Source organism: Triticum dicoccoides, chromosome 2B (assembly GCF_002162155.2).
Source record: "Triticum dicoccoides isolate Atlit2015 ecotype Zavitan chromosome 2B, WEW_v2.0, whole genome shotgun sequence".
NCBI lineage: Eukaryota > Viridiplantae > Streptophyta > Magnoliopsida > Poales > Poaceae > Triticum > Triticum dicoccoides.
In genome coordinates, this window is record NC_041383.1 from 594,887,913 (window position 1) to 594,900,056 (window position 12,144).

General features: G+C 50.4%; 1 protein-coding gene across 1 annotated transcript in view; it reads right to left on the reverse strand.

Annotated features, from left to right (window-relative positions):
* The window catches only part of LOC119365071, a 14,690-nt gene extending 4,096 nt beyond the window's left edge, over positions 1-10,594 (reverse strand). The window contains exon 1 of the mRNA XM_037630658.1: positions 9,138-10,594. Coding sequence (XP_037486555.1) covers positions 9,138-10,422 — 1,285 coding nt within the window. The 5' untranslated portion in view covers positions 10,423-10,594. The remainder of the gene's footprint in view (positions 1-9,137) is intronic.
* Positions 10,595-12,144: the final 1,550 nt, after the last annotated feature.

Genomic DNA, 12,144 nt, shown 5'->3' on the forward strand with positions numbered 1-12,144 from the left:
CTCTGAAAAGAAACACCCTTTCATGATGCTATTTCATAACATCTTGATAGCTTGATGGACCAAGAGTTACACCCCTCTCACACTCTATGAACCCACAGCACTACACTTCAAGCTGAATTGAGGAAGCTCCTGGTCATGTCAGCCCCCATAATGATGCTGAAGTTACTGAAAACAGGAACAAATTTCTTCAGCAGTTTTTTACAAACCCAGATGACACAAGGAAAGTGAAGAAACAGTTTTCTGATTTCTCTCTTTGTATGAATGCCTTTGAAGATCCAGAAGCAACAGATGATAGAGGTCATTTTGATCCAAAGCAATGGTGGGGTACTTATTGAGTGCACACCCCAGAGTTAAAAGATTTAGCCTTGAAGCTACTTGGGCAGCCAGCATCGTCGCCTTTCTGTGAGAGAATTGGAGCACATATTCTTTCGCCCATAGTCCTAATCACCTGTTTGGCAAACGAACGGAAGGGGAATGGGAGTTTAACTCTAATTCCCTTTCCCCGTCTCAATTACCAGCCCTCCCCCAGGTAATAGATAAGTGGGACTTTTACACGTGAATTCCCCTTCCACTTCCCTGTTGAATTCCCATTCCACCTAAACAAACAAAGGAATAAAACTATCTAAGCCTCAAACTCCCATTCCCTCTCTCCAATTCCACCGAACCAAACACGCTATAAGAGAAATAGGTTGATTCCTGAACGAGCTGAGGATTTGGTTTTTGTGCACAACAACTTGCGTCTACTTTCAAGGAAGTCCAAAGACTATGAAACTGGGCCAAGCAGCATGCGATAGGACTCCGGATCCGGTGTTCTCGATGGCCTGGCCCGTTTTCTGCTCTGGAGAGCTAGGGCAACCTTTTCTGCCGTCAGTATGGTCTTTCCAATGGGATGGCAAGACAGGAACAGGCCCTCGACTACGTTCAGGTAGACTGCCCTCCTCTCCAGGAAACATTGGCCAGAGCTGCCAACACTTTCACCCAGACTGACTAATGTGCTTCGTCCTCCAGGCTCTATCCGCAATTGCTTCAATGTCTATCGCTGAATTCCGCTACCTCGTCGTTTCCTCCTGGCATGGTGCCAGCATGTCATGTGGGGCCAGCCCTATAGGCGTAAGGGACCTGCACGGGCCAGCCCTGCACCTGCCTAAAGATATGTCCTAGTTTAATTATAGTCTTTTTAGATTAGGAGTCTGGGTATTAGTTGGAAAGGTTTAGTCCCGAAGAAGGTTACCCTGCCAACACCCAATTGTAATAGGAGTCTTAGTCTGGTCTTGTAATTAGGCTATATATAGCCAGCCCTTGGATCAATAAACCCAAGCAGAGAATATCCTACAACCTCTCCTCCCTTGCTCCTGCGCCCCTCCTCAACCCCTTCTCCAACCATAGGCAAGCGAGGGCCTCGCCCTCGTCCTCCTACCAACCACGACTACAACCTGCGCGGCTATCAGCCGGGCCGTGACAACTTGGTATCAGCTTCCTCGTCGATCCCAGTGGCCATATCTCCGCCACCGGCGCCGGCGCCTCTACCGCAAACCCTAGCAGACCTCGCAACCAAACAGCACGAGGATCATGAGGCCGTGGTCGCCACTTTGAACAGCCTCTCGGAGGAGAACCACACTGCTCGGACAGAGCGTGCTGAGGACCGCGCCACCCTCCAGTCCATCGCCGCGACACTCAAAACCCTCAAGGACCAGCTGGCGGACACGTCACAGCAGCAGAGCGCGCAAAACCTGGCCCTCCTTCGGCTGGAAGGCAAGGGCACACCTCAATTGGGTGGTACTGGGCTCCTGCGGCCCCCAGATGCGCCATCCCACACCGGGGCCCCGGCCGATCCAGGGGATAGGGCTCCGCGCCTCTACAAGATTGATTTTCCCCTCTTTGACGGGGCCAGCGATCCACGGCCATGGCTGACACGTTGCAATCTCTTCTTCCTCGGGCAGCGAACGCCGGTGTCGAATAAGACTTGGCTCGCCTCATACCACCTCACCGATGTCGCCGCATTATGGTATGGCCACCTCAAGACTAAGCTGGGCCCGCGGCCGTCCTGGACCGAGTTTCAAAAACTGATCGCCAACCACTTCAGACCGCCGACCCGCGCCAACCCCTTTGGCGAGCTGATCTCCACCCGCCGCTCCGACACCGTGGCAGAATATTCCAAGCGCTTTCTAGAGAATCTCTCTCGAGTGCGCCCCATTGCTGACGACGATGAGCGGGATATCTTCACCAACAACTTGGGCGAGCCTATGAAAACTCAGGTCGAGATGCTGAAACCGGCGACTTTGGACGCAGCTATGGACTTAGCAATCTCCTTTGAGCACCTCAATACTGTCACCAGCACCGCGACCACTCCGGGCCAGCCCAGCCGTCCACTCCGCCCCATGGCTGCACCTACTCCGGCCTTGCCGAACTCCTCCAACCCCACGCCCGTGCTCGTCTTTAAAAGACTCACGCCCGCCGAGATGGATGAACGGCGCGCTAAGGGTCTCTGCTTCAATTGTGACGAGAAGTTCGCGCGGGGCCATCACTGCAAACGACTGTTCTACATTCAATCCGCCGACGCCGAAGAGGAGCAGTTTGAGGATTTCCAGGAAGCACAAATCTCACTCTTGGCTGTTACCGGAATTCCCACCAGCGACACAATGCAGGTCACTCTTCGCATCGGGGACCGTGACTTGGTCGCCTTGCTTGATTCAGGCAGCACTCATAACTTCATCCACGAAGAGCTGGCCACCATCGTCGGGCTGCCTTTCTCCTCCAATCGTCGTTTGGGAATCACGGTCGCTAATGGCGATAAGGTGACCTGTCGGGGACTCCTTCAGCAGGCTGCGATCACCATTGACAAGGAGCGTTTCGTTGTTGATCTGCATGCCATTCCATTGGGCGGGTTCGACATCGTCCTCGGTACACAATTCGTCAAAACTCTTGGGCCAATTCTCTGGGATTTCACTACGCAGTGGATGTCGTTTTGGCACTCGGATCACCGTGTGGAGTGGTCGGGGCTCGGCTCCCTCGGACGTCCTGCCCACCTACACGCGTGCGAAGGCAAGGAACTTCTGGATAGCCTGCTGGCCACTTTCACCGATGTTTTCGCCGACCCACAGGGCCTGCCGCCGCAGCGCGCACATGACCATCATATTCATCTTATTCCCGGGACACCGCCGGTTGCTGTCCGTGCCTACCGCTACCCAACGATTCAAAAAGATGAACTGGAGCGCCAATGTTCAGAGATGCTGGCTCGCGGTCTGATCCGTCCTAGTTCTTCTGCATTTTCATCCCCCGTTCTACTCGTCAGAAAGGCCGACGGGACTTGGCGTTTCTGTATCGACTACCGTGGTCTCAACCTTGTCACCATCAAGGACAAGTTTCCAATTCCTGTTGTCGATGAACTTCTGGATGAACTCAAGGGCGCCCGCTTTTTCACCAAACTGGATCTTCGGATGGCCCCTGAGGATATCCACAAGACGGCCTTCCGCACACATGAGGGCCTCTTTGAGTTTGTAGTGATGGCCTTTGGTTTGACAAATGCCCCAGCGACGTTCCAAGCACTCATGAACGACGTCCTCCGTCACTACCTTCGTCGGTTTGTGCTTGTGTTCTTCGATGATATATTGATCTACAACTCGTCCTGGTCAGATCACCTATGTCATGTCAAGCTCGTTTTGGAGGCTATGCGCACACATCAACTGTTTCTCAAGCGCTCCAAGTGCTCCTTTGGGGAGGAAACCATGGCTTATCTGGGACACGTCATCTCCGCTGCAGGAGTTGCCATGGACAGCGACAAGGTTCTTGCCATGGTAGACTGGCCGGTTCCGCGCACCGTCCGCGCTGTGCGTGGTTTCTTAGGACTGGCAGGATATTACCGCAAGTTCATCTGGGATTTTGGCACCATTGCAGCTCCCCTCACGGCACTCCTCAAGAAAGACGGATTTCTTTGGACGCCTGCAGCGACTATTGCCTTTGAAGCCCTCAAGAAAGCTCTTACCACAGCCCCTGTGCTTCAGTTGCCGGATTTTGCTGTTTCATTCATCGTGGAGTGTGATGCATCTGGATCTGGTTTCGGGGCAGCCCTGCATCAAGGTGGCAGCCCCATTGCCTATTTCAGCAAAACCATCGCTCCGCGTCATGCTTCTCTCGCCGCTTATGAGCGGGAGCTCATTGGTCTGGTGCACGCCATGCGCCACTGGCTGCCCTATCTTTGGGGACGTGCGTTCGTCGTCAAAACTGACCACTACAGCATAAAGTTTTTGCTGGACCAATGCCTCGCTACCATTCCATGGCATCATTGGGTAGGTAAACTGTTGGGGTTCAACTTCACGGTGGAATATAAACCGAGTCGCCAAAACATCGTCGCCGATGCTCTTTCTCGCCGTGATGCTCCTGCCGGCCAGGCACTCGCCATATCCGGGCCTTCTTTTGATCTGTTTGAAGCTCTCCGTCAGGCTGCACACACGGACCCGGCGCTCGTCACTTTCCGGGAACAACTAGAATCTGGTGAGTTAGGACAGCCTTGGGCTCTCGTTGATGGTGTTGTTACCTTCCAACAGCGGGCTTATGTGCCACCCGCGTCGCCGCTGCTCGGGGAGGTCCTAGCTGCAGCCCATGATGCAGGCCATGAAGGTATCCAGAAGTCACTTCATCGTCTTCGCCGGGATTTCCATCTGCCGCAAGCAAGGGCCGCACTTCAGTAGTATATTCGTGCTTATCAGGTTTGTCAACGCAACAAGACGGAGCAGCTTCATCCAGCCGGCTTATTGCAGCCCTTGACAGTGCCCTCTCGTGTGTGGGAAGACATCTCCATGGATTTCATTGAGGCACTTCCGAAGGTGGGCGGCAAAAGTGTGATACTGACCGTTGTGGACCGTTTCTCCAAGTATGCGCATTTCATCCCCTTGGCGCATCCGTACACTGCGGAGTCTGTTGCTAAAGCCTTCTTCTCCAACATTGTCCGACTTCATGGGTTTCCCACATCCATCGTTTCGGACAAGGATGTGGTTTTCACTTCGGGCTTTTGGAAGGCTCTGTTTGCCGCCGCAGGGACACGCTTGCACATGAGTTCGGCATTCCATCCGCAGTCTGATGGGCAATCTGAGGCCGTCAATCGCGTCATCACCATGTACCTTCGTTGCATAACTGGAGATCGCCCACGGCAATGGCTCTAATGGTTGCCTTGGGCGGAGTACTGCTACAACACTTCGTACCACTCAGCGTTGAAGGACACGCCTTTCAGGGTGGTTTATGGCCGGGATCCTCCCTCATTCCGGGACTATACGCCGGGCGAGATTCGCAATCAGGCGGTGGAACGGCAGATCGTCGACCGCGATTAGTTCTTACACGACATCCGTGAGCGTCTCCTTCAGGCAGCACAACAATACAAGCATTCCTATGATGATAAGCATCGGGCCCTTTCTTTTGATGTTGGAGAGTGGGTTTGGCTCCGTCTTCAGCACCAGCCGGCGGCATTCCTTAGAGTAGGCGCCAAAGGGAAATTGGCTCCCAAATATTATGGGCCTTTCAAAGTCCTCGCTAAAATCGATACAGTTGCTTACCGTTTGGAGCTGCCCCCACGCGCCCGCATTCACAATGTTTTCCATGTCGGGGTCCTGAAGAAGTACCATGGCCCACCGCCGGAAGTTCCGCCGATGCTTCCACCTATGTTTCAGGGTCGAGTACATCCAACCCCTATCCAAGCATTGCGTGCTCGTATTGCCCGCGGTATCCAGCAGGTGCTCATTCACTGGGAGGGCCAGCCGGCGTCTGCTGCTTCATGGGAGGATGTTACAACCTTCCGCGAACGTTATCCAAGCTTCCAGCTCGAGGACGAGCTGTTTCAGAATGGAGGAGAAGATGTCATGTGGGGCCAGCCCTATAGGCGCAAGGGACCTGCACGGGCCGGCCCTGCACCTGCCTAAAGATACGTCCTAGTTTAATTAGTCTTTTTAGATTAGGAGTTTGGGTATTAGTTGGAAAGGTTTAGTCCCGAAGAAGGTTACCCTGCCAACACCCAATTGTAATAGGAGTCTTAGTCTGGTCTTGTAATTAGGCTATATATAGCCAGCCCTTGGATCAATAAACGCAAGCAGAGAATATCCTACAACCTCTCCTCCCTTGCTCCTGCGTCACGGCGCCCCTCCTCACCCCCTTCTCCAACCATAGGCAAGCGAGGTGCTCGCCCTCGTCCTCCTACCAATCACGACTACAACCTGCGCGGCAATCAGCCGGGCCGTGACACAGCATGTCCACCATGTAGCTGGACTGGACCAAAGTCTCCTGCCACGGACGAAGAGGCGCTAGGGCTGGAAGGCGGCTATCCGCCTACACGCCCATCTCCCTGTTGGGGTCTTCGTACTCCTCGATCTCTTCGAGGACGTTGGTGAGGTCTTCCACATTGGCCTACAAGTGGCTGGTGGGTGGGTCAAAAAATTCAACACGCAGAGCCTGTATGGGCCATCACTGTCGGAGCTGATTTAGGCAGATCCCTTGGTAGGGTATCCTAAAGAGGTGCGCAATCGAAGGGGGGACAGGAAACCGGATTTACCCAGGTTCAGGCTCTCCTTACAAGGTAAAAAGTACAGGTATTACCAAGAGATTGTATCTTGTCTATCGTCTAGGTCAGTCCAGGCTTATATAAGTAAGATACCAGTGCCCCAAGAGTTACACAAACCTAGTCGGCTACGTCGGTGTGCTGTGTGGATTTTGCCTCATGGCCTCACACAAAGAATGGCATCTACACTGTCAGATCAACCTATAACCTGAGCTAGAACGATGAACTTCTGGAGAGAGCAGAGCGCAGATGCCAAAAGTTCCACATCCGAACAGAAACCATTGGAGAAAATGTGGAAGAAATTGTGGGCAATTCAGTGTCCTAATAAAATGGAAGTAGTATTATGGAGGTTGGCTCATGATTGTCTCCCTACAGGCTATCAACTGCTAACTTTGCAATAGGGAGGAAACTGTTGAACACTTTTTTTTGCATTTTCACCATGTTAAAGAAATCTAGAAAGAACTTAACAAAGATTATGGAATTTGCCTTAAGCTGAAAAGCATTACCCATATTATGCAATGGATATTATCATGGATTATAAATGCTACTGATTTTCATGCCATGGTTTTTGCCATGGCAATTTGGCATATCTGGGAGCATAGAAATGCCTACCGTAATGGTGAAGCCTTAATTCATCCACTTCATGTTGCGGGAAAAATCAAAGCCTACATTGAGTTCATCAATTTGCGCTTTTTTCAGTTCGGCAACCTTCATCAGGCGTGAGTCCCTAAAGTAAAACCAAAATTGGTCTCTGCCGCCGGAAGGGTCAATGCTTGTCAACGTCGATGCAACAAACTTTTCTCAGTCTACAAGAGCGGGATTTGGCATGGTGATTCGTGATCATCAGGTGATGGTGCATGCGGCAAGCAGCGGCTACTTTGCTCGAATTCAAAATCCTTAAGTTGCAGAAGTCATGGCCCTAGACAGAGGTATGCAGAGAATCATGGTGGCTTCTGATTGTTTGTCGCTGATCAACAAGATTAAAGAATCAAAATTGGACAGGTCCCCCTACAGTAGCAATAGTCCATGATATCAAAAACTGGGCAACAAAGTTTATATCTTGTAATTTTATCAATGTTAATCATTCATGTAATGTGGCTACACTCTTGGTAAGTCGACAGAATATGATTTTAGATCATGTTGGTTTAATGAGACTCCTGATGTAATCAGAACCATTATCTGTAATGAACAAGCTTATGTATGTATGAATAATAAAAGGCTGCTGCCAATTATCTCAAAAAAAACTTGGAGAGCTAAGATGATATTTCAGAAAGTAGATGAGGAGTACAAAGTTCCCCGATGATCTATAGAGTTTATTTTTCTATGAACCATATGCTGATCTGAATCCAGTATATGTATTTTACTCCAAGAGGAAAACAAGGAATATATCACAGGCTGTTGTGACTGCCAAGTCTTTGTGTTTTAAGTCCAAAACGACTTTGAATTTGTTTCTGTCCATTCCAGTGGAATGCTGTCCAACTCCAAGTATTATAACGATTTACAAAACCCTCCAGTGTTTAAACATTTCAAGTGAACCATCATTGCATTTATTCCACTATAACAAGAAAAAAGGTGTTGATAATAGCATCCATAACTAGTGTGGAGTTTATGTCAATTTTTATTAAAAAAAAATCTCATCTCAAATAGTTAGGTGTCTCAAACTTGCGTATTTGTATGGCTACATGCACTTGCTATATTTCTCCTAATGGGGTGTTTGTTATGTTGCTTTCTCTACATATATAGAAATTATAATGCAGCATCATGGCAGATTCCTGCTCAGACAATTATCTAGAAAGGAAATGAAGGAATTACAAAAATCAGTTTTTTAAATCCTGTAGCTAACAATAGATATTTTTTCTCAATTGTCAGGACGTAACAGTTTTGTTGCACTACATTTGTGCCTGCAAAGACTTGAAGACCGCAAAGTACCTAAAGGTACATTTTCTTTATCTGCAGTTCAATATCGGACTTTGGTTTCTCATACTCTCTAATTCAGTGTACATGTAAATAATAAATGTGCCTAATTAGCTCTCCTCTAATTTTTTATATTTATGATGATAGGCTGTGCAAGCTGTAGAGATTGCCGTAACCATGCTAAGGTTGTGGCTGGATTCACTGCAGCACATGTAACAGTTCTCAACTCAGCAGATTTAATTTCTGTTTCCCAACGAACGCAAGAAGCCCTAACAGTCGATGCACTACTCTACCATTGCATCGCATCGTCATTATCAATCTCGTCCTCCTAAATCAAGTGTGATAAGTTGCTAGGTTGTAATCTCAGTTTCATCACACAGACAATCCTAGAGCAATGGACATTGTGACGAGAACACAGATCTGTGTTTTGACACCCACATGGTGCTAGATTAGCTAAGCATGGGCTGAACAGTGCTTACTGGATGTGGATCTGCTGCCACAATATTGGTGAAGTCAAGCTTCCCTGCTTACTAAAAGGATCCAAATATAACACACACACACACACACACACCCCACCCCCTCTTTGACTTTCCAACATGTTTTCAACTAATAGTACATAAATAACAGGGCATAAATGACACCCAGAGCAGTTGTTGCCACAAGGGCGAAAGAGCAGAGGTACCTGGAGTCCTGATATGTTTGGAGATTCCACTGGCAAGGAAGTAGCGCATAAAACCAAGGTGCCTCTTGGGTAGCTTCGCCACTCCTCGCAGAGTCCGCATACTGAGATCAACAGAGAATACTGTCGGCATAGCCCTCATGCCGGTGCCCTTGGCCAACAAGTAAACAATATCATCACCATCCGTGATGCTCAAGGTAGGGTAAGCCATGCGTAGAGATTCCAGGGACAAGACTTCCTCTGCAGCATTCCCCTCCTTGTTGGCGCTTCCGCTCATGAGCTTATGCAACAGCTTATAATGCCTTTTGACATCAGCAGGAATATCAATCTCAGTCGACAGGGCGGAGCATTGAAATTGCCAGCCATTCAATGAAGTGACCGGGATAGGCATGCTCCATGTGGTGGCCCTCCAGGCACCACCGTGCAGGTTCATCTTGACATACTTGATAGTGCTTTTGCTCTGGTCGACAATGATGTCACGGAAATAGTAGGGGCAGCAGTCAAGGAATAACCTCCAATCACTCTTAGAGACAGAAGGCAGAGGCACGTCACGGAGCGTGGGGCTAATTTCCAGCACGTCGCAGAGAAGGATGCCTCGCCAGAGATCGACCCAGCCAACGGTACCTTTAGCACCACCAAGCGTGATCACCTTTGTTGTCCGATGATACGTAAGCATCTGCGATGCGAGAGAGATCGAGGACGAGTTGTCCCTCGGCAGCTCCTTCACATTCAGCTCTACATCCAGCAGCTTGGAGGTCCAACTCCCTGGCTTGCCATCAGGTCTAGACCGGTACACGTGAAGCTTAAAGGTACACATACCCAAGGTTTGAAGGGAGGCCACAGCGTACTTGCCGTCGCCGCAGCTCAGTATGGCGATCTCCTTATCTCCAAAGTAATATGGAGCAGACTTCGGGAGCAGGTCCAGCTTTGGGATTTGGGAGTGCGCCCTGTAGACGAAGTAGTCGCTAAACATCGGATTAGAGTCGCCAAAGGGTTGGACGGGGACGCGGAGGAGAACGAGGTCAGCATCCGCGCTGATGACCTTGGGCGCCAGGGACAAACCCTCGGGTTCCGGGCATGCCGCGCTGCTGAAGGAGAAGTGCGAGAGGACTGGCGGGCGGGCGGCGCAGAAAGTCACCGCGATGGGCAGGCCGGTACTCGTCTTGGACGTGGCGGTGGTGGCGTTGCGGCTGGGGCCGATTTGGCCAAAGAGGTCGAGTATGACGGAGCTTGGGATATAGTGGCGGCCCTTGCCCTCGCGGCTCGCAAGGACGGCAGCTGTCGCCATGGATTCCGATTGGTCAATCGACGACCAAATCGGAGAAGACTGGAGCTTCAATTGGATTTGGGATCTGGGGGCGGAAGGAGCGTGAGCCGGCGGCGGAATTCAGGGAGTAGGGTTAGGAATTTTAGGGAGGGCGATGACCCGTCTGGCCGTCCGTTCTCTTCTTCCTGAAGGCCTGGCCTTTTTTTCTTTCTTTTTTTCGGAGTGCAACCTGAAAGCCTGGCTTTGAAGATCCTCGCTGTGAGCGAGACAGAGGGAAGCCTCGCGTCGGAGAGCTCCAGATGGGCCGGCCCAGCCGCGCGGGAGGGTACAGCCTCCTTTTTCTACGTTTTCTGTTTACTTTTTTGCTTTATTTTTTTTACCTTTTTATACTTTAAAATATTATAAATATATATCAATAAAATTTTATTTTTTTATCAAGCATTTGATTTTTTTAATGTGTATAGATAAATTTCTTATCACACGAGAATTTTATAAAAAAAATGATTATGTATTCAAAAAATGTTAACCAAGCATTTGAAAAATGTCAATGTGTTTAGAAAAAATGATGGAAATTTTTTATCATGAAAATGTTACTCAAGCATTTGAAAAAATGTTGAACACGTCGTCGGGCCCGTGGGACTGGGGGTACCCAAGCCCGTTTGCCTGCGGCCCCTCGCGCGGCGCACTACCTGGGCCCCACGTGCGGACCATCTTCAGGCCTCGCAGATAAGCCCTCAAGTGGACCCCCTTCTCGCGAGGCGCGCACCGTCACGCATCGCTAGTAGCCTCACGAGGCAGCTTCCCGAGGCCATCTCCCGAGGCCTCCTAGGAGTCGTATGGATCAAGGAACCAACCAAGGAGTCACACTACCCCGCGCCTTCACGTGGGTCACCCGCGTGGGGACGAATGGAGCCAGAGGAGCGCCAACAGGTCCGGACGAGGAGGTTTGCCTCTTTGGTGCTAAGGGAGCAAGGACAGCTCACCGGTTACCAAGGCGATCCCTAAAGGTTGCCTCTTCGGTGCAAAAAGACCAGGACGACAGGCTCGCTAGGACGAAGGTCATCACCGAGCCCACCAGCGCGTCATGGCAGAGAGCTTTGGCAGGCGAAGACCAACTTTAGTCAAGATAAGTTGTACTCTTGTCCCCCTTTGTATTTGGCCGTTGTGGCAACCCTTCCTGCCTGGTGTTTTCGGGGGAAGAGGACCAAGGCCAGCATAAGTAGAGATAGAGTGCCACCATAGAGAGGGATCGATCAACCCTCTTTGTACTCGTGTGTTCATCCTCCCTCGCGAGGCAATCCATCCACAAAGTAGGAGTAGGGTTTTACACCGCAAGGTGGCCCAAACCTGGGTAAACTGTCGTGTTTGTAGTTCGTCTTTCCCTTTGCTCGAGCACGCCGGAGCATCGTCGTGAGGTAGTGTGGAGCTAGGTAGGGCTTGGCGAGGTTCCTCGCGCACACCCCAGTGTTCGAATCTTTCTGGGGTCCCCGAATCCCAAGATCCAACATTTGGCGCGCCAGGTAGGAGTGTGCCGAAGTTCGTCCGCTTCACTCCAATTTCTGCTCCGCCATCTCTATAACACCCCGAGACCGATGCGTCAGGTGTTTTCCAGTTATTCACCGTTGTTTGCCATGTCATTTGCTTGCGTGATTCACTTTGCCATGTCATCATGTGTATTGCATCCTCATGTTTTTTAAAATTTGCATTCGTTCGGGTCTCCCAGTTCTCTCCGTTGTCCGTTCT